The sequence below is a fragment of the Chlorella variabilis genome (genome assembly GCF_000147415.1).
Source record: "Chlorella variabilis unplaced genomic scaffold CHLNCscaffold_2, whole genome shotgun sequence".
NCBI classification, from domain to species: Eukaryota; Viridiplantae; Chlorophyta; class Trebouxiophyceae; order Chlorellales; family Chlorellaceae; genus Chlorella; species Chlorella variabilis.
In genome coordinates, this window is record NW_005435086.1 from 1070639 (window position 1) to 1091126 (window position 20488).

At 69.7% G+C, this 20488-nt stretch overlaps 8 protein-coding genes across 8 annotated transcripts in view; 4 read left to right on the top strand and 4 right to left on the bottom strand.

Moving 5' to 3' along the window:
- CHLNCDRAFT_56714 (hypothetical protein) overlaps positions 1-2404 on the bottom strand; it is a gene marked incomplete at its 3' end in the record, with an annotated part of 5180 nt that extends 2776 nt beyond the window's left edge. The window contains exons 1-7 of the mRNA XM_005851398.1: positions 2108-2404; positions 1852-2011; positions 1290-1634; positions 976-1084; positions 652-733; positions 334-476; positions 7-154 (exon numbers count right to left, since the gene is read on the bottom strand). Of these exons, the coding sequence (XP_005851460.1) occupies positions 7-154; positions 334-476; positions 652-733; positions 976-1084; positions 1290-1634; positions 1852-2011; positions 2108-2214 (1094 nt within the window). The 5' untranslated portion in view covers positions 2215-2404. The remainder of the gene's footprint in view (positions 1-6; positions 155-333; positions 477-651; positions 734-975; positions 1085-1289; positions 1635-1851; positions 2012-2107) is intronic.
- Positions 2405-3333: 929 nt separating this feature from the next.
- Positions 3334-5558, top strand: CHLNCDRAFT_137815 (hypothetical protein; the record flags this gene model as incomplete). The annotated part of the gene is made up of 5 exons (XM_005851113.1): positions 3334-3700; positions 3813-4087; positions 4303-4436; positions 4614-4838; positions 5075-5558. The coding sequence occupies 5 exons, from the start codon at positions 3334-3336 to the stop codon at positions 5556-5558; spliced, it is 1485 nt and encodes a 494-aa protein (XP_005851175.1).
- A 448-nt stretch (positions 5559-6006) lies between these two features.
- On the bottom strand, positions 6007-8243 carry CHLNCDRAFT_137816 (hypothetical protein; the record flags this gene model as incomplete). The annotated part of the gene is made up of 6 exons (XM_005851399.1): positions 6007-6213; positions 6380-6429; positions 6587-6706; positions 6863-6955; positions 7186-7614; positions 8222-8243. The coding sequence occupies 6 exons, from the start codon at positions 8241-8243 to the stop codon at positions 6007-6009; spliced, it is 921 nt and encodes a 306-aa protein (XP_005851461.1).
- A 200-nt stretch (positions 8244-8443) lies between these two features.
- Positions 8444-10401, bottom strand: CHLNCDRAFT_137817 (hypothetical protein; the record flags this gene model as incomplete). Its single annotated transcript, XM_005851400.1, has 6 exons — positions 8444-8976; positions 9170-9296; positions 9473-9537; positions 9783-9914; positions 10045-10117; positions 10228-10401. The coding sequence occupies 6 exons, from the start codon at positions 10399-10401 to the stop codon at positions 8444-8446; spliced, it is 1104 nt and encodes a 367-aa protein (XP_005851462.1).
- A 1181-nt stretch (positions 10402-11582) lies between these two features.
- Positions 11583-12083, top strand: CHLNCDRAFT_13914 (hypothetical protein; the record flags this gene model as incomplete). The annotated part of the gene is made up of 2 exons (XM_005851114.1): positions 11583-11756; positions 11931-12083. Coding segments are annotated over 2 exons (327 nt in total), but the record flags the coding sequence as incomplete, so codon positions are not given.
- Positions 12084-12869: 786 nt separating this feature from the next.
- CHLNCDRAFT_18937 (hypothetical protein) lies at positions 12870-14319 on the top strand (the record flags this gene model as incomplete). Its single annotated transcript, XM_005851115.1, has 4 exons — positions 12870-13200; positions 13344-13518; positions 13695-13873; positions 14075-14319. The coding sequence occupies 4 exons, from the start codon at positions 12870-12872 to the stop codon at positions 14317-14319; spliced, it is 930 nt and encodes a 309-aa protein (XP_005851177.1).
- Positions 14320-17671: 3352 nt separating this feature from the next.
- Positions 17672-18699, top strand: CHLNCDRAFT_19189 (hypothetical protein; the record flags this gene model as incomplete). The annotated part of the gene is made up of 2 exons (XM_005851116.1): positions 17672-18255; positions 18381-18699. Coding segments are annotated over 2 exons (903 nt in total), but the record flags the coding sequence as incomplete, so codon positions are not given.
- A 1367-nt stretch (positions 18700-20066) lies between these two features.
- Positions 20067-20370, bottom strand: CHLNCDRAFT_137820 (hypothetical protein; the record flags this gene model as incomplete). Its single annotated transcript, XM_005851401.1, has 2 exons — positions 20067-20171; positions 20281-20370. The coding sequence occupies 2 exons, from the start codon at positions 20368-20370 to the stop codon at positions 20067-20069; spliced, it is 195 nt and encodes a 64-aa protein (XP_005851463.1).
- Between the last annotated feature and the right edge of the window lie 118 nt (positions 20371-20488).

The window sequence follows — 20488 nt, forward strand, 5'->3', positions numbered from 1 at the left end:
ATCCACCCGTAGAATCCCACGTGCTCCCGCAGCCAGCACATCCACTCGCACAGGTCCCGCTTGACAAAGGGCTGGGAGTGGTCGATGTTGGGGGCAGCGGAGAAGAACTCGCCGCTGGACAGGTTGCCGCGCCCGCCATACTCCGCCTGGTCGCCTGCAGGGGGAGGGAGGGAGGGCAGGGGCAGGGAGGGGGGTCAGGATTGGAACGGTGGCGAGGGGCCGCCCGCGAGATGGGCATGTGGGACAGACAGTGCAGGGCTGGGCCGAGCCGCAGCGGCGGCGCCTCCACAGTCGCCCCCAAAGCGCTGGCGGGCGGGCGGCGCGAGGGCGCACCGACGATGGCGCGCTCGTCCCACGTCATCTTGCCGCCAAACTGGTTCCACACGCCGCCGGCGCCCTGGTGCTGCGCGCAGCGGTGGTTCAGCACCGCGTCTCCCAGCACCTTGATGCCGTGCTGCTGCAGGGAGCGCACGCAGCTGCGGGGCGGGGAGGAGGGGGGCGGGGAGGGAGCGGGAAGGCGGTGAGTGGGCTGCCAGCCGGGCCGGCAGGGGCCGCGCGCGCATGGGGCACAAGCGCGGCGCAACAGCAGGCAGCGGCGGCCAGGCAGTGGCAACCCCAGGCACAAAACACGCGCGCCTCGCCGCGCCTCACTTGATCAGCTGCTGCTCCGATCCGTAGCGGGAGTTGAGGTTGTACAGGTCGCGAGGCATGTAGCCCTGCTCAGACACAGAGTCTGCGGGGGAGGGCGGGTGGGTGGAGGGAGGGGGAGAGGCAAGGGCAGGGCTGGGTGAGGCTGGCGCAGAGGGTAGGGGCCTGGCCTGGGCCGGAAGAGCGGCGCAGCATCTGTGGCGGGGGCTGGCCGGCGCCCCGGAGCCGGGTGCGCGCTCCTCTGCCCGCACTCCCGGCTACGCGCCCCGGCTGCGGTGTGCCGGGAGAGGCTGTGCCTGCGGGAGCGCCTGCGGCGGCGGCGCTCACCGGTGAAGGGCGGCAGCCAGACGGATGTGAACCCCATGTCGGCAATCTCCTGCGCCTGACCCGAGATGTGCTCAAACCAGTTGTTGCGCCAGCTTTCCCAGTTGAACCCCTGCGGCGCGGCGGGCGGGCGGCGGGCGCCGCGGTGTCGTGAGCCAGGCAGCACCGAGAGGAGCAGCAGGGCGGCGGCACGGGCAGGCAGGGCGGCGCGGCCTTGCGTGCGGCACCGCGGCCTTGCGTACAGCGCCGCGCCCTGCCCCGGCGCCGGGCACACGGCACTGCGTGGGCCACCACAGGTGGGGCCACCACCGGCGCACCTGCAGCAGCACCTCCTTGCCGGTGCCCTCCGCCTTGCCGCCCCCGGGCAGGCCTTCAAAGCGCGGCGTGTCGGGCAGCACCACCCGCTCCGGCTGCCGCTCCGGCTGCCGCTGCCGCTCCGGCTCGGGGGCGGGCGGCGGCGGCGGCGCCACGGGCGGCGGCGGCGGCGCCAGTGTGGGCAGGTTGTGCGGGTGCAGCACCACGTTGTTGACGGCCAGCGGCTGGTGCAGGCGGGGCGAGGTCGGCGGGGAGGTGGGCAGGCCGCTCAGGTATTCCGCTTCTGTCACCCAGGCCAGCTCGCGATTCACCGCATCCAGCTTGCGCCACAGCCGGTCCACGACCTCCTGCTACAGGCAGCGGAGCGGGGGGGTGCAGGCGGCGTGAGCGCGGCGCGGCGGCGGGGCGGGGCCTGCGCAGCGCGCTGCCCTTGCGCCCGGCGGCGTGCAGCAGCAGGCTTGCAGCTGGGGCGGGCGCAGGGCGGCGTCGCATGGCGGCCCCGCTTGAATGGCTGCTGGTTCGAGTTGGCAGCTGGGGCTGCGGGGCGGCCAGGCCCCAACCCACCTCCTCCTCGTCGTCATCCACAGCCACGTACATGTAGGTGGGCTGGCTGAAGGCCTTCTCAGCCACCTGACGGGCGGCCTCAACGGCCAGGTCTGCGGGGCTGGTGCTGTCGTCGCCGACAGCCAGGGCGGCGTCGTCGGCCTCCAACAGCCCCCTCCACCTGCACCAAGGGTGTGGGTGTTTGACATGCGGCCGCCTGCGGGCTGGGGGCGGGGTGGGCCAGCTGAGCCAACGGCAGGCACCCCCAGCCACGCACCTGGAGGCCCGGCTGGCCCTTGGCAGAGTCTCCCCGCGGCGCAGGGGTCGTTGGGACGCCAGACTGCCGCAACGCTGGCCAGTCAGGGGCGCCCTCCGCAACATCATGGTCTGAATCAAGTTGCGCACACAACAATGGCTGCAACAGTGGAAGCTGGCGCCTGATCGAGCTGCTGCAGGGTTGCTAGGCTAGATGTAAAGCTGCTGGCGCGCCGAGGCGGCCGTTTCTGCGTCGCTAGGTCTAGGCGTGGAGCACTGCCGGAGCCCTTTGCCACGGATTGGCCGCGCAAAAGGCTGCTGAGTGCCCCTAGGAAGAATGTGGGTGGGTGCGGGGCGCAGGGGCGCTAAGTGTTTTGGGCCAAGAGATGGATGGCAGGTGGAAGGCGAGGGAATTTACTACCATTTTGATTTTGAAGTCTCACATCCTGAGCATTACGCCACACCTGGAGCCCCGATGGCGATGGAGAACAGGAACAGCGGGGAGATCCCGCCCCAATTCCGGCTCCTGGCACCCGTGCAAGGCGTCGCTTCCCACTCCGCTGCAGCGGGAGCAGCGTCGTTGTCGACAGCCGACCGCTGGCCGGGCAGAGCCTGGAGGCAGGGCGCGGGCAACAACTGACGCCCGCGGCAGGCCTGGCCGACGTTTCATGGCTCCGACGCGCGCTATCCATCCGTGCTGCGCAAGCGGTGGGTGAGCACGGTTGATGACGAGCGGCGCACGCCATCAAGCTGCCCCCATGCTTGGGGGCGGTTTGTCCCTACTGCTTGTTGGAGTGAAAGCAACCATTTCTGAGCGCCTGGGCCCTGCTGTTGGGCCCCACGGAGTGATGGAAGTGGTGCGGTGGTTGCCGCCGCGGTGCATACCGACCAGTGCAGGTGCCCGCCGGGGGGGAGTTGCGGCGAGCCCCGGGGGTCTTGACCTCCCTGACTTCAATGCACAGCCCTCGTGGATTATCCTAAATTGCTCCTGTCGGGGGCAGAGGCACGGGCTGAATTACCTGCAGGAACTCTTCATTCGATTCACATCATCACCATACAACATACACAAGGCCTTGGCCCGTCTCTGCCTGGTGCACAGGAGGCATGCTCGGATGGATCAAGCAAACGTTCATTCTGGGCGATGCCAGCGCCCTCCCTGCTGCGTGCTGCGCCATCTTCAACAGCTCTCAAACTTCGAGCCGACGATCGTTTGGGGCTGCAACATTGGGCGGCATGCATTGATCAAGGATGGGAGCGCCGCACTGCGCCTCCCCGCTCCTCGCTGAGGACGACTCACCCACCCACCGCGAGCCGATGGTGTCAGCGCCCTGGCGGCGGCCCGAGGTGGCAGTGGCGCTGGTATTCTCGCTGTGCGTGGTGCTCACCCTCCTTGGGCGCAGCCTGACGGGCCACGCCTGGCAGACCCAGCGCACCAGTGCGTCGGCAGCGGCGGTGGGGGCTACGCAGCGCCAGCAACAGCAGCGCCCAGCCGGCTTGCCGGCGCCGCAGGCAGCAGCCAGTAAGGTCGGCGTGGTGGGCAGCATCGAGGAGTGGCAGCAATCGCCGGGCAGCGTGTACCGCACGCCGCAGTCTGCCTGCTCGCTGCACCCCGATGGTGCGCCTCTGCCTGCGCCCCGCTACTTGTGCTGGCATTGGGCAAGCATTGCCTGCTGGTCCCTCGCCCATGCATCCACCATCGCCGCCCCTTTTGACCGCCTGCACCGCAGGGGTGGTTGCCCCCGCCCCCCGCCCGCCACCCGCCGCCCCGCCCTTCCTGTTTGACCTGCGGCAGGAGGTGCTGCCCTCCAAGCGCCGCACCTGCTCTCACTGCCCCACAGCCGACGACGGCTGCACGCTGGAGGCGCTGCCCCAGCTCTGCTGCGGGGTGTGCCAGTTTGAGCACCGCTTCTGCTACAGCCACTACCCTGGGCGCAACCTGTCGGAGCAGGCGGCGGCGCAGTTTGCGGCGGCAGGCCACCGTCTGCAGGCGAGGCGGGGCCTGGTGGCGGGGCCTGGTGGCGGCGAGGGGCCGACGTGCCATGCCGGCACCATGTGCTGCTGCTGCCGGCTGGCAGCCATTGGCGCGGCATGCCTCCCGGCCTGTGCTCAGCCAGCACCCTGCCGCCCTCGCCGCATCCTGCCTGTGGCTTTGCCTGCCGGCGTGGCGCTGTTCTCAACTCACCCAAGCCCAAGTCCCTCACCTGGCCCCGCCCGCAGGACTTCTCCCCATGCGAGCTGTTCCAGCGCATACGCGGCCGCACGCTGTGGCTGCTGGGCGACTCCCAGACCTGGCACTTTTATTATGCGCTGGAGTGCTTCCTGCGAGAGTTTGCGCCCTCCCTGCGCCGCACGTGGGTGCCGTGCCGCCGCCCCGCAAGCCGCCCCCTCCCGCGCCTCTGCCTGCCTGCGCTTCGCCTGCCGCGCGGCGGCGCACGCTGCCCGCTGGCCTCCCTCCCCGCCCGGCCTCCTCCCTCCCGGCCCTGTGATCAAGCGGCCTGCCTCCGCACGCTGCCTTCTCCACCCCGCAGGGACCCGCTGCCCAGCCGCCGCCTCGTCGACCTGCTGACCCTGGCTGAGCTGAAGCGCTGCTACAAGCCCTACCCCGTGCCGCCGGTGTGCCTGGAGCTGGCGCAGGGGACGCGGGTGTGCGTGGTGCGGGTGGACTATGCCCGGGAGCTGCAGGAGGTGGTGCTGCCCACCCTGCGCCAGCACTCCCCAGGCTTCCAGCAAGACCTGGTGGTCATGAATGCGGGGTGAGGGCGACGGGCGGGGAGGCGGCCTGCACGCGGGCGGCGGCCAGCAGCGGGCGCGCGGCGAGGGGGCCTGCAGCGCTGAGATGCAGCGGGGCGGCGCCGGCATGTGCGCCTGCTGGCGTGTGGTGTGGCCCGCCGGTCCCGACCGCCGTCCTGCTGGCTAAGGCCCACCCAACGCGCCTGCCCGGGCCTGCCTCTGGTGCGCGTGCCCGTCCCCTCTTCCCTCTGACCTGCAGGCTGCACTATTACGAGGATGTGATGTGCACCGACGACGACTGCCAGGTGCTGGGCCCTGACTCCAAGTACGTGCGAGAGCTGCGGCGCCTGGCGCGCTGGCGCGCCCGCAACCGTGCCAGCCTGCCGCAGACGGTGTGGATGGACACCCCGCCGCAGCACTTCCCCGGTACCGGCTACTGGACGGGCAGCTTCCGGGCCAAGTCGTGCGAGCCGCTGGCGGCGTGGCAGCGCGGCGAGGCGACGGCGCGGGCGGGCGGCACGTGGAACGCCGCCGCCGCGCGCCTGGTGCCGCGCCTGGCGGACGCGCACCTGGCGACCTGGGAGGCCAGCGTGGGGCTCTGGGACTCGCACATGCCGGGGGAGTGCACGCACTGGTGCCAGCCTGGCGCCTACCAGATCTGGCTCTACCTGCTCAACGGCGTGCTGCGGGACCACGCCCTGGGCAACCCCGCCGCCGTGCAGCAGCAGCGGCAGCGGCAGTGAGGGCTGCTGCCGGGCTGGGCAGCGCGTGGCTGCGCCCAGCGCGCAGGCGGCCCCCCATTGTCACCCTGCCCGCTCAGTTGCTCTGGGCCCCAGTTGCCCTGTGGTGCCCTGCTCTGTCATTCTCGACCTCCTTCTGTTCTCTTTCCTTCTGTTCACTGTTCATTCGCTAATAAAGCCTTGTACCTGTTGAGCGCTGCCAGCTGAGCTTCTCTCTGCGCACCCATCGCGGCCTGCAACCACCTCGCCCATTGCATGGACCAACCCTGTTGAGTTTGAGGGTTTCGCACATCGCAAGAAAGGGCACGTTCTTGACGTCTGCTTCTGCAAGAAGTTGTAATCGCCTGCCGTACAGCTCAGAGCCATGCTGGGACAGTAAAGCACCGGCGCACAGAACTAAATGAAGCGGGCAGCTGCCCGAAGCTCTACCCCCTGTACATGCATTTCGCCGCTACCGCCCCGCCCTCCACCACGCGGCCAGCGCGACGGCTGTGCCCGCCACGGCCGCGGCGGCCAGGTAGGCGCGCTGCCTGCCCGCCCCGCCCTCGCTGCTCTCCCGCCTGCGCCGCGCCGCGTCCCGGAAGAAGGCGGCGGCGCCCTCTGTGAACGCCTTCTTGCCGTCGGGAGGCGCCACCACGTCCCCGTGCGCCACCACCACCTGTCGCAAGGGGAAGGGAGGGTGGTGTGGCGTGGGGGCGGCCGCATGGGCAGCTCTGCCTGAGGGCCAGGCACAAAGGAGTGGGGCAACTGCAGCAGCCTGCCAGCAACGTGGCACACACATCAGGCGCTGGCGCAAGCCACCGGGCCGCAAGCAGCCCGGGCACCTGGTCAAAGTCGCAGAGCAGGATGGCGTCCACGATGGCACACATGGCGTCTGCATGCGGGCGGCATGGGTTGCAGGCCCTTGATATGCGCGAGAGGAGTGGCGGGAGGTGGCAGAGGAGCGGGGAGCGCCCCGCAGCCACGGATGCGTGCAGGGGCAAGGGCCGCCGCGAGGAAGAGGTGCAGGGCAGCTGGCAGGCTCCGCCCACCTGCGTCCTTGAGCAGCCATCGCACGGGGGTGGTGGGGCAGCAGGTGCGGTACCCGCCGGCCAGGCGCAGGTACGTGCTGCGCAGCACCGCGCCCAGCGGCCCGCCCGGCAGCGGCGTGTCTGCAGCGAGGCGCGAGGGAGCGTGCAGGCGCGCCTCAGGGGCGGGCCGCCGCCCCGCCGCGCGACCGCAGGGCGCCCCTGCGAGTCGCGGCCAGCCGTCGTCGTTGCGAGACGCGGGCCCGCCCCCAGCGTGCGCAGCGGGCTCCGCTCGCTCACCTCCTCCCCGCTGGAAGTTGAAGGCGAGGTCTGTGAGGATGAGGGCCCTGGAGGGGCGGTGCAGCAGCACCACCTCCTGCATCCACGGATTGGCTGCAGGGCGGGGGCAGCCGGCCGGGAGGCGAGCGGGCACAGGCGCATGGGCACGGCCGAGCAGGCGAGGGCCCACCCGCGGGTGCCAGCTCCCAGGCACAGCTGCCAGCTGCCAGCATGGCCATGCTCGTCCCGCAGCCAAGCAAGGCGCGGCATGGCACGGCACGGCAGCAGGTCTCGTCTTGGGCCGCGGCGCAGGGCGGCGGCGGCGGCGGCGGCGGCGCGCCCACCTTGGATGGTGGTCCACACCTGCACCTCCTGGCCGCGCGGGCTGAGGCCCAGCTGCGCCAGCAGTGCGTCAAAGTCGTGCGGGGTGCCGACGACGACGTCCCACCGGGACGCCGGGAAGCGCTGCGCCGCCTTGGGCGGTCCCGCCAGCACCGCGCCGGGGCAGGCGTCCCGCATGTGGGCCCCCCACAGGCAGTGCATGGCGTTGGGGGCCAGCACCAGCCGGACCTCGCCCAGGGGGCGCAGCAGAGCCAGCACTTGTGGCGTGGGAGGGAAGCTGGAGACCAGCAGGAGGCCCCTACCGCCGAGCCGGATGATGGTCATGCGCACGGGGAAGGAGGACAGGCGGCCGCCCAGCAGGCCATCCAGGGTCCACAGCTCCTTGCCGCGGGCGGCTGGCAGCTGGCTGGTCAGCGTGAACCCGCTCATGGCTGGGGCGGGCGGGGCGTGGCGGGACGGGAGGCAGTGCGCCGGGGCGGACGCCGGCGGCTAGCGAATGTGCGGCGGACGAGGCGCAAGACCCCAATGGAAGCAAGTGTGCAGCCGTGAGACAAGGCTGAGCGCTTAGAGGCAGCAGTGTGGGAGGCCGGGTTTCGGTTTAGTGAAACCCTCGCCGCACTATTTGGCGCAGCAACGCTCACCAGACTTGCGAGGTAATAACCGTGTCTCGGGCCACAGCGCTTCCCTTGGCAGCTCCTGCTGGGGCTGCTGGGCCTGCTGGCGCCACCGCTCTCCGCATCCGCTGCTTCATCATTTGCTTCATCATGCCTCACTGCTTGCATTACACTAGGTACCGAAAAAACATTGCTCCTTTCCAAGAGCACCACATCTGAGCCAAGTGGCAGAACCCTCGGCATTGCGGGCCGGGCGCGGCTGGAGGCGGTGCGCACGAGCCGCTGGCGATAGCCAGGCGGCGCGGGCGCCTGGCGCCAGCCGCTCCCACCATATCTGGATGCATGAGCAGCAGGGGCACGGGGCACAATCGAAATTTTCGATAGGCAGGGGCAAGATTCTGTGCAGCTCGTGGCGGGCCGGCACCATTCCTGCTGTCATCACTCATCGTGATTCCCGATGAGCTTCCTGCAGCTCTTCCCATCACCCGGGTGTCTGTTCACTCAAAGCACAAAATGCCTTAAAACTGTGCAGAATCAAACAGGGACAGTACAATGGGAGCGATCGAAACCGAGCAGCAACAAGGAAGCACCGATCAAAAGCGGCGAGACAAAGCTGCCCGCTCCTGGCACGCCGCCGCCTGTCCCGTCACCCCCGCCCATCATCTGGCTGCCGCTGCGGCCCCGGCTCGGGCGCCTCCTCAAAGTCCCCAAAGTCGTCATCCTCCAGCGCCGGCAGCGCCGCCGTGGAGCTGCTGGCCGCGCTGGCCGCGCTGGCCGCGCTGCTGCACGCCTCGCCGCCCGCCTGCTGCTGCAGGTGCAGCCCCTGCAGCCGGTGCTGCAGCTCGGCGTCGCCCATGCCCGACACGCGCCCCAGGCGGCCGGGCGTGCCGCCGCCGCTGCCGCCGCCCACGCTCACCGCCCCGCCGCTGCCCTCAGTGTGCATGGGGCTGCCGCCGCCGGCGTCCAGGCCGGGGCTCACACACATCTCCAGGCGCGGGCTGCTGCCGGCGCGGGGCGGCGGCGACAGCGCGGCCACGGCGCCGCCGTGCCCGTCCATCAGCAGGCTGAAGGTCTTGCCCAGCTGGCCCCGCGCCGCCGCACGGCTCACAAAGCCGCGGGACACGGGCTCGGGGGCGGATATCTTGAGGTGCAGGGTCTGCCCCTCCTTGATGCTATAGTCTGCAGTGGGGGCGTGCCGGTGGGGGCGCCAGCACGCGGCCAGGCGGCAGGCGTGAGGGGCCAGCTGCAGCAGCGCGGTGGCGCTCAGGGGCCGGAGCAAGGAAGACGGCGGGCGGCGGCTGTCAGGTGCCGGCGAGTCAGCTGAATGCCACGCCAGGACCACCCCCCCTGCTGGCGTGCGGCGCTGCCGCACCTGCCGCAGGCGCCGCCATGGCCGCAGCGGCCGCCTGCCCCAGGCTGGCCGCCTCCTCCGTCGCCGACTGCATGCGCTCCTCGTACGCGTGCCTCATCGCCTCGGCGGTACGCTTGCGCTTGATGTACTGCAGGCGGCACGCGCGCGGCCCACGGCAGCTGACTTGCCTCGGCAGCGCAGAGCACAGGGGGTGCGCAGCAGCAGCACCAGCCCAGTGCAGCCCAGCACCAGCCCAGCCCCAACCCGGCCAAGCAGCCAAGTGGAGCGGCGCGGCAGCAGCGTCAAAGCCCCTTCTAGCCTCACCTGGAGGAACTCGTGCAGCGTGGCGTTGAAGTCACTGGCTTCGCTGCGCTCGCGGAAGCCGATGCCTGTGGGAGGCGTGCGGGCACCAGCCACACCACACTCACCCAGGCGTGGGAGCAGGCAGGCTGGCAGGCAGGCCGGCAGGCCGTGATCCGCATCTGCGCTGAGAGGGGAGACGTGGCCGTGCCGGCGCCACCTCTAGTACCGCAAACATACGAAGCGGGGCGGTGGCACTGCCGCCGGGCCTGCCGCCGCCACCGCTCTGGCAGCACACGCAGCGACAAGGGCGCTCCGCCCGCGGCCCACCTACCGATGAAGGCGTGGCGCTGCGAGTCCCTGTCCACGATGCGCAGCACAAAGTAGCGGCTGGAGTCGATGACCGGCTCCACGGCCGTCACCAGGGGCTTGTCCACGGGCACGGGGCACTCGGCAAACAGCTCGCCTGCAGGCGGGGCGGGGGTGCGCGGTGTGGAGGTCCAGAGCGCATGCGCCGCCGGATGAGGGCGGCAGGCTGGTGGTACCGCGGGCGCAGCTCCGGCTGCCAAGGCCCTTCCGACAGACAGGGGACAGACCTGTCTTGTCTGCCAGCAGCCGCACGTACGCGTCGTCATCCGCCTGCACCACCTTCAAGCTGACGGTGGCGAGCTGCGGACAGGCAGCGTGAACCGGCTGTGGGGTGGAGCGGAATGCATCAGCCGGCTACAGCGTGCACTCTGTGAGCACGCGAGGAGATGCTGCTGCGTGCACTGCCTCACCCAGTTGTTGACATCCCATGTCTCTGCCTGGTGGTTGGTGGCGGGCGGTACGCGGTACACGTACGCCTCCTTGCAGCTGAACAGCGGCAGCTCGGGCAGCGACTCGTCGGCGGCGGCACTAGCAGCGGCTGCCGCGGGTGAGGCGGCATCCTGTGGCGCCGCCGCGCTCGCCATCTCCCTGCCTGCAACAGGGCATCGTGGACGGGAGCCATCAAGAATCGGCGGCGCCCGAGGTGTGCGTAGCGGCAAAGCCGGCGGCGCAGTCGCTGGGCCAGGCCGAGGTGGTGCAGGAGGCTGCCACGGCCACGCTGGGTACTCGTGCGGTCTCCAGTGGTCGCCACACCTGTGTCAGGCCGTTCCAAGGAGCTGGGGGTCAGCTGGTCAGAGAGAGGCGATCGAGTCAGGAGGATATCGAGGCCCCAGGCCCAGAGAGGGTCTGTGCGTCGTGGTGATCACTTCTGGTACCAAGCCCGTTGCAATGCGAGGCGAAAACCAATGGCGGAATGGTTTGCCAGATGGGCCCATCCCAGCTCATCACTCCACTCTCGCTCCTTGTTGCCATTTGAACTAGTGTTCCGATGCAGGTCATGGGGTCGCTACAGCGGTGCCTGGGCGTTGCAGCCGGATTTTGCCGCCCTGCGGCTGGGCAGGTGCTGCGCCGGCCAGGCCTCCGCCGCTCCCTGGCTGCTTTGGCAGGCGGCGCACAGCCATGCGAACGCCATCAGCCGCCAGCCGCCGCCTCTGCTGCCGCTCTCAACCCGTGGCACCCTGCCGCTGGTGGCGGTGGCGGCGGGCTGCCTCCCTTTGGCGGCAGCTGCGTGCTCCTGCAGCCACGGCAGCAGCTGCACAGCTCGCGCTGGCCAGCGAGAGCGTTCACAGCAGATGACATCGAGGCGGAGGCCGGGGTGATGGTGGAGGGAGAGCCAGCCGGCGTCAGGTGCGCGCGGCCGCTTGGCTGCGGCTGGCTCGCCTCATGCATGGTGGCATCATGCATCCTTCTACCTGCAGCAAGACCATAGCTGGCTTGATCCCTTTGTGCGGCAGTCAGCATGCCCGCCTGCTCACCCTGGTCGCCCGCCCGTTGCCTATGGCCGCGGCCCCGCCCTGGGTGCAGCGAGGCGGAGCTGGAGGCGCTGTGCGAGGCGCTGTACAACGACAGCCTGGCGGCGGTGAAGCAGGCGGCGCTGTACCTGCTGGGGGAGGAGGAGGAGGAGCGGGAGGAGCCGCCAGGTGGGGCCGAGCCGCGCCTGCAGCTGGCAGGGAAGCGCCGCGCTGCCGCCGCCGTTCGCACAACCGGGCTGCGATGCGCCTCCATCTGCCGGGCAGCCGCCGAAGCGCTTGCTTGCCGCTCACGGTGCCCGCTGATCTCGCTGGCTGCAGCCCCACTGGAGCTGTCGCTGGTGCTGTGTGATGACGCGCACATGCGGGGGCTGAACGCGGAGTGGCGGGGCGTGGATGCGCCCACCGATGTGCTGTCGTTTGAGCTGGAGGATGACGACGATGAGGATGCGGAGGGCGGCGCGCCAGAGGTGGGCGCGTGGCGCTGCACGGCCGCCGGCATGCCTCCCCCACCTGCACAGCCGGCGACGCCCCCCCTTCCTGCCCGCTTCACCCTGCCGCCTCGCCTCGCCGCTGCCCCTTCCTCTGCCTGCCGCTGAACCACACCGCCGCTAAACCACGCCGCCGCCGCCGCCGCCCCGCAGCTGCCCATCAACGTGCTGGGCGATGTGGTGATATCTCTGGACACGGCGGCACGGCAGGCGGCAGAGCGGGGGCAGTCGCTGCTGGATGAGAGCCGCGTGCTGCTGGTGCACGGCGTGCTGCACCTGCTGGGCTACGACCACGAAGAAAGTGAGCAGGGCTGGTGGGGGCTGGGCTGAGCTGGCGGTCTGGGAGGCTGGGCTGGGCCCCCCCCTGGGGGGCGGCAAGAGCTGCTCCAAACTGGGGTCAGCTGCCCATCATGCGTGCTGGAATGGGCTGCTGACCTGGCGCTGCTGACCTGGCGCTCACCTGCTGTGCACCCGTGCGCACTGGCGCAGGCGAGGAGGAGGCTGAGGAGATGGCTGCGGCGGAGCAGCACATCCTCAGAGCGCTGGGCTGGAAGGGGCAGGGCCTGATCACGGCGGCCGGCAGCGGCGACGGCGTGCATGGCGACGGCGAGGGCGGCAGCGGCAGCAGCGGCGGCAGAGGTGGGTGACGCATCGGCCTGGGCTGCGGCAGTGCCCTGGCCCCTTTTGGCTGAGCAAACGCGCCAGTTTTTGTCCACTATTTTGACCAGACCTTCGGCATGCGCTTATCACGTTTGTCCGTTGTGTTTGCCGGTGTAACGAACGATCGCACCTGCACCTGCACCTGGCGCCTGCTCTCAGGCCCATCTGATCACAGGGAGGGCTGGCCTGCGTGCAGGGCCCCTGCTGCACTCTCCAGAGGGAGGCGCCTCCACGTCGGGCGGGGCCCAGCAGGCGGCGGAGGCCGACGGACGCATCAGGCGCTGGCGCACGCGGGCCGAGGCGCAGATGCTTGCGCTGGACATGGTAGGCGGGCCAGCCCCTGCTCGCGCGATGCGCTTGCGCCCTTGCGGCGCATTGCTTGCTAGCTTGCTTGCTTGCTTACTTGCACAGGGCGCACGCCATTGCCTTGGCATGCCTTGCCTTGCCTCGCCTGGCCTCGCCTGGCCTCGCCTTCACATACGTCTTCAGCAGGGCCTCCCGCGTGCCTGCCTCCTGCACCTGCCACAACCGCCCAGGCGCCTCCTCCCTGGCCTGTCCCCGCAGGACGGCACGCTGCTGGACAGCCGCAGCCGGGTGCTGCCCTCCTCGGTGGCTGCCATCAAGGCGGCGATGGCGCGAGGGGTCACCGTCTTCCTGGCCACCGGCAAGGCGCGCCCCGCCGCCATCTGCGCCATGCAGGCGGTGGGGCTGGCGGGCGAGGGGCTGGTGGTCAGCACCCGCGGGCCCGGCATCTTCCTGCAAGGTGGGTGCTGGCTGGGGGCGTGCAGGGCAGGCAGCTCCCCGGCTGCCTGCCGCCTGCGTGCATTGCCGTGGCTGGTGTGATGCGCTGGGGCCCACATCCGGGCGCGGCGCGCGCGCGTGCCTGGCCATGGGTGCCGTGTGCAGGCCTGGCGGCGTACGGGCGCGGCGGGGAGCTGATTGCCGGCGGCCAGCTGCCGGCGGATGTGGCGCGGGCGGCGTTTGAATTCTCGGCGGCCCACGACGTGCCCGTGTGCGGCTTCCTGGGCGAGGAGTGTGTGACGCACAAGATGCACCCGGAGCTGCAGGAGCTGCACGCCAGGTGGGTGCTGGACGCGGGGCAGCGACTGGAGTGTAGGGGTGTGAGAGTGTGGGCGGGCGGGCCGGCTGCCTGCGCCTGCGTGTCTCCCCCATATCTGCCTGCTCCATGCGCCGTCGAGCTTGGGCTCATCGGCTTACTTGACCAGCTGCCCTGCCCCTCTGCTGCTGTCCCTTCAGGTACTACGAGCCCCTGGCCTCTGTGGCTTCGATAGACGAGGTGATGCGGGGCCCGCCGCTGCGCAAGCTGCTGTTCATGACGCGGGCCGAGGTGGTGGATGGGCACCTCAAGCCGCACTGGCGCGCGGCGCTGGAGGGCACGGAGGCGGAGACGATGCAGGCGGTGCCAGACATGCTGGGTGGGTGGGCTGGTGGGCGGCAAGCTGGGTGCTGGTGTCTGCTTGGCGAGTGGGGTGGGTGCATGGGGCTGTCTACTCACCAGATATGCCGCTGCCTGCTGCTGTGACACGCGTAGGGTGGCAGGTGCATTGGAGGACAGCTCTGAACCGTAGCCCCCCACATGGCCACGATTGCACGGCGTGACCTCCTTCTGCCTGCAGAGGTGGTGCCGAGCGGGTGGGACAAGTGGCGGTCCATGCAGCAGCTGCTGGAGCACTGGGGCGTGCCCGCCAGCGACCTGGTGGCCGTCGGCGATGGCAGCAACGACCTGGGCATGGTGGCGGGTGCAGGGATGGGGGTGGCGATGGGCAATGCGGTGCAACGGGTCAAGCAGGCGGCGCAGCTGGTGGTGGCTGACAACGACAGCGGCGGCGTGGCGGAGGCCATTGAGAGCCTCATCCTGTGACTTTCCTGCATCCCGGGACCGCAGTTGCAAGGCCGGCGTGCGCTCTGTGGTTGGCCTGCCGCAACGGCATCTCAGTGTAAAGCCTGACGGCAGCCTGGGCGTGTATTCCAAGCATTGGCTAATACAATGTGGTGGTGGAGAGCGGACATGGATTTGCATCTGCCTGTAATGTGGGTTCGTTCGGCGCCTGTTCGCTGACGTGGCGGCGCGGGCGGTGGTTGGATGGCCAGCCGCCTCCCTCTCCCGCCTCTTGTCGTCAATCCCAATACGGCTTAAGCAAGCTCCCTTGTAGGGATGGAGGCTTCAGGGCCCTTACAGCAGCCCGACTGGGTCCCAAAGTGAGCGCGCGTTGCCCGGCTTTGCCTCGGAACACGTTCCCCGGCCCCAGAGCCACTGCGCGCGGTTGTCAATAGGGCGTGCAGAGCTGGCGCCGGCCTGCAGCGCCGTTCATTGGCTAGCCGGCGCTTCGCTGCTTTGACCGACGGCGCAGCGGCCGCCTGGCCTGCGATGCTGCCGCAGGTACCTGATGCACGCTGGCAACTTCTCCACCATCGACCAGGGCACGCTCGAGTTCCTCAGCAAGACGTTCAACTGCCTGCCTGTGGTCCTGGTGCCCGGTGCGCCTGCACCCGACGCGCTGAACCGCCTGCTGACACTGTGCACCCAGCTCTGCTCACCACCCCATCAGCGCCGCTCCCTGCCCTCCGCGCTGCCCTGCAGTCGACTACAGCGCGCCTTTTCCCACCGCCAGGGATCTGGCCCTGCTGGTGCCTCCGCCGCCGCTGCCCGAGGCGCGTGCGCACCAGGCGCCTGGCCTGGCCGAGCCGGCGGTGGGCCTGCAGGAGCTGGAGGGCGCGCTGAACGGCAGGGCCGGCAGCCAGGAGGCGGAGCTGTGCGAGCTGTCCCAGTGGTTCAACAGCCTGTCTTCCAGCGCCAAGCAGGAGGCGCTGGCCAGCGTGGCCAAGACCCTCTACTTCCCCACAGACCCGTCCCAGCACCCGCCAGTGCCCACTCTGGCACAGCAGCTCGCCGCGGTGGCCCCTCCTCCCTCCCTGGCACCCCCAGCCCACACGGGGCTCACCGTCTATGCCGACGCTGGCCTGCTGGCGCCCGCCGCTGCGCCGGCGGCAGCACCCACCAGCGTCGCGGCTGCACGCCCTGCACCGCTGGCAGACCGCACCAACCTGCAGGGCGTCAGCAGGGCCGCCCACCTCAAGGAGCTCTCCTCCAAGCTGCACGTGGCGCACAGCCAGAAGGTGGCGGTGGTGAGTGGGAGGGCACATTTGGCAGAGAAGCTGCACTGTGATCTGGGTGCTGCCGTGATGCGTCCCATAGCACCCGCAGGCAGGTTTGGGGGTCCTGGCACAATGCCACGCAGCCACCTCAAACAAATGGCGACTCACCCCAATGCCCAGCTCCTCATGCCGCCGGTCGGTCACCCCTGCCACCCTGCCCCCCTTCCCTGCAGCCGCTGCCGCCCGAGGATGTCAAGGCCCTGCTGGACTACCAGCTGCACGCCTCGGAGCCCACGCGCGCTCCCTGGTGGAGGGACAACCAGCCGCGGGGCGGCGTGCCGGTCAAGCGTGGCGCCATCGGCGAGGGCGGCCTGAAGCCGGCGGGGGCCGCGCCCAACCAGGCCAGTTTGGCGGCGAGTGCATGGTGGGGATGTTGGGGAAGGTTGCGCACCCAAAGGGCCCACCACCTCTCACTACAGCGGCAGCTCTGTTCTGGGGCCGCCCTGGGACGCCGCTGACGTCCCGAGCTGCATGTGCGCAGGTGGTGCTGGAGCCCACGGTCGGCACCGGTGCCTTTGTGCCGCACCAGGTGTGGGCGCGCACATGAGTAGGGGCAGTGTGGGAGTGATGTATAATCTTGATTTTGAGTGTTTGGCCATTTATAGGCTTGACTGCTGGCCTGCAACACCTCTTGTGCTGTGACACGCACCGGGATGGCTGCATGAGGGAGCGGCGGCAGCGCCAACTCAGCGGCGGTCCCTTGGGTTGTCTCATGCATGGCGCGTTGGCATTGTAGCGGTTTCAGGCGGTCACAAACCGCTCGCAGGTGGGGCGGGGCCGCTGAGCGCCCTTGCCGCTGCTGCATAGCTCCTGCAAGTGACGGTGTGTAGGATGCTGGTGTAGGACTGGGGCGTGATGCTGCTGCAAAATGTATCGCTGCACAGTGCACTGCCCGCCAGACACACAGTGGTCCCACAGATTTCGCGGGAGATTGCTGTGCTGCTTGTTGCGCCGATGCTTGTTGCATGCGGCATATGAATCGAAGCTCTTGGACGCCGTGGGGCCACCATCGGTGCTGGTGCACAAGCCGCCGCCTGCCGCCGCTGCCTGGCAGCGCCTGAGGCTGCCGCCAGCATGGCCCAACTGCGTCCCTGCACCCGCTGCCCTCGCAGCTCCCCGCACGGCGAGGCTGCACCTAGCATGGGCTACTGGGTGTCCAGCCTGTACGGCGTGGCACTGTGCTCGCTGGCTGGGGTCAGCGGCGCCGTCGCCGCGGTGTTTGGCAAGCTTGCCGGCCTCGAGCACCTGGAGCTGCCCGTGCAGATCACCTGCTACGTGCTGCTGCTCGTAGTGAGTCGCGCCCACCGCCGAAACTGCCGCATCATCACCGATGGGGAGGGGACCATGGTGGCACAGTACCTTCCTGTCCGAATCATCATCCTCCACACCTCCCTCGCTGCAGTGCAACGCCCTGATGCTCGTCCTGTACGGGCGGGCCCTGCGCTACACCAGCTCGCTGGCAGCCACCGCCGCAACAACCGGTGGGTGGTTGCTGCGTGCCTGCCGCTGTGAATGCAGGCTGCAGTCCCTTTGTGCCCGACCTGCACCTCACCCCGCCCGTGCCGCCGCCGCCCCGCCTCCTGCCTGCCTGCAGCTGCCAACATCTCCTCCACCGGCCTGCTGGGCCGCGCCGTGTTTGGGGAGGCCACCAGCCTGCAGTGGTGGGTGGGCGCCTCCACCATCTGTGTGGGCAGCTTCCTCATCTCCCGCGCGCAGCGCAAGCAGGAGGGCGAGGCGCTGCAGGCGGACGCGGATGTGGCGGTGCGCGTGCCGCTCGCGGCTGGCAGGGCAGCGGTAGGTGGCCGCCGCCGCCGCCGCTGCTGCTGCTGCTGCCGCTGCTGCTGCTGCCACCCGGGCGCCAGGAGGGCGGCCTTGCTGACTGCCTGTGGCGCCGCCTCGCCGCCCTGACTGCAGCAGGGGGAGGGCGAGGAGGGGGCCAGGGGCGGCGCCCGCAGGCGCACTCGCCGCGCCTGAGCGGCTGCGAGGCCTCGCTGCCGCCGCCCTTCGAGGCCTCGCCGTCACCGCGGCGGGCTGGGCAGGCGGAGGGCTCGCCGCCGCTGCACAGCTACGCGGCGGTGCTGCAGTATGATGGTACCGCCTACTGGGGCTTCCAGCTGCAGCCGGCGCCGCAGGGGCGGCGCGCCAAGCCCACCGTGCAGCTGCGGGTGGAGCAGGCGCTGTGCCGGGCCACGGGGCAGGGCCGGCAGGCGCTGAGGGTGCAGGCTGCGGGGCGCACCGACGCCGGGGTGCACGCCCGCGGCCAGGTGGTGCAGTTCTGCTGCGCCCGGCGGCAGGGCGCGGCGCCGCTGCTGCGCGCGCTCAACGCGCTGATGCCGCCCGACATCCGGGCGGTCGCGGTACAGGAGGTACCGCTGGACTGGAACGTGCGGTACGCGTCCCGCAAGACGTACGCCTATGACCTGCACCTGGACCCCGTGGCCGACCCCTTCCTGCACCGCTGGCGCTGCCACCCGCGCCGCCCCGAGCGCCTGCGCCTGGACGCCATGGCCGATGCGGCGGCACTGTTTGTGGGCACCCACGACTTCTCCCGCTTTGCCAACCTCGGCCCCGACGCCACCCGCAAGTCGCCCGTCAAGACCGTCCTGTCGTACCGCCTGCTGCCGCTGGAGGGCGGCGCCAGGTGGGCTGGGCGCGTGCTGGCGGCAGGGGCGTGCGTTTTGGTGGTGAACCCTTAAAAGGAAGGTAGAAAACGGAAGACAAAAAGAAATGCCTTACCAACCGCATCCCGCTCTGCCATGCGTGCAGGCTGGAGGTGACGGGCACCGGGTTCCTGTACAAGCAGGTCCGGCACATGACGGGCGCGCTGCTGGCGGTGGGGGGCGGCTCCCTGGGCGCCGACGACATTGCGGCGGCGCTGGCGGGAGGCGAGCGGGCGCGCAGCGCCGCGCAGCGCAACGCATTCCGCGGCTGGCAGGTGGCGGAGGCCAGGGGACTGTGCCTGCAGCAGGTGGTGTATGCGCCATGGAGCAGCCTGGGCGACCTGGAGCCCGCGGCGGGCGGCAGCGGGGTGGTGCTGGCGGCGGTGGAGGAGGCGCCGCCGGGGCCGCGAGGGGTGGCCGCCTGATGCCAAGCTCCCAGCTTTCCCTCTCACCAAATCGCGACCGTTTCTCTTCCATTTTCCTCTGCTCAAATACATGTTTCAGTCTCCTCCTGCCCCCACACTATTGGTTGCACCGAGTTTGTAATCCTGCGTTAACCCCACGATTCCTAACCCGCCGTCGGCCGAACCCAAAGCGGTGGCGGGGCTTCAGAGGGCTCGGGCGGCAAACCCAAAGGTCACATTACCACTTCAGCATCCACTGACACGAGCTGGAGGCAGAGCCTGCCGGTGTACTGGCGCCACAGCCCCTTGCCCTTGCCCTTGCATGGGATGGGCGGGTGGGAAAACACGGTGGGGGGACGCCCCCGGGGCCCGCGTTCCCCGCCCCGTTCCCGGCGCCGCGCCGCGCCGACTCCCCTCCTGCGCGCACTCAGGGGCCTTTGGGCGGCGTTCCCCGAGCGCCCGGGCGCCCATCGCGCCGCGCCATCCCCCGCCCCCCCCCGCTGCAGCGTCTCCGCCTGCCCGCGCGACTTGTGCGCTTCGTTGATGGCGTGGGGGGGGCTACTGGAACGGCCCGGGGGGCCTCTGTGCGCGCGGCAACCGTCCAGCCTGGCGCGCAACTGACACACCCTCCCGGCCGCAATCCTCCCCCCATTCGTCAAGCTCAGATACGAATCATGACGCATGCGAAGAGATTTCAGGGCAGACTGGAGTAGGCGGCCAACCGCAGCTGCACCTTGGGCATTGACTTACCGAAAACGGAGCCATTAACGTTCGCCTGCAGCGACAAAAGCTAGAGAGGAACTCATGAAGCGTGTATCAAAGCGGGGAAATTGCAGCAGTGCAAGCCCTGAGCACCTTGATTGCCACCTGCCACCCACGTGCAATGCAGAAAGCAACATTTGCATTTTGCTGCCCAGGCCAGCCCATGCATTTTCTGGGCCTGCCCTCCCAGGGCCTCATTCAGTAGGGTGTCAGGGTCCCCAAACCGGGATGGCATGCAAATCAGCATTGGCAGCAGTGCCCTGCACCACCTCCTGGGTCTGCCCTGCCGTCAGCGTGTTCTGCTGTGCCTGACAAAACCACAGCATTGCTGCCCAGGCCAGCCCATGCATTTTCTGGGCCTGCTGAGTGCGACGGGGGCGAGCTGGCGGTCTTCTTGTTGCGATGGATTCATTGATATTACACTCTGCCAGCGCAATGCAACCATAAACTGCACTCTGGCGGCCAGGCAGTGGGCGGCGCTGCCGTGCGGCACATAGCAGCCACCTGGCCCAGAGATCCACGGGTGGGTGGGCCGGGCTGGTGAAGGTAGCGGCCAGTCAGCCAGCCTAATGGATTCCCTCGCCCCGCGTACAAGTTGTCGGCGGCAAGGCCAACCAGGCTCACCGTCAGCTGCTCTCCGGCTTGGCCGGCAGGCCAAGCATTTGACGCACCGATTCTGCCTTGTCTGAGCGGCCCAGGCAAGCAAAGCTCTTCTTCCTTGCCTTGCCCACCTGCAACAGCAGGGCAGCATCGGCAACACAGCACTGAGAGGCTTGGCAACCAACCCTTGCGGCCCTACCAATCTCCCCAGCCAACCGCGCCGCGCATGCAACCCCGCACCTGCCGTGCCTCCAGGCACTGGTCCACCAGCTTGGCCGCCTGGATGGGGGTGCACTGCTCCCTCTTCGCCACCTCCTCCACTAGCTGCATCGCCCTCACAAACTGGTGCCAGGTCCTGCGTCGGCCTGACCGCCATGACTGTTGCGGGCCCAGCTCGCCGCGCTGGCTGGCCTGCTCCTGCTCTTCCTCCCTGTCCTTCCACGCCGGG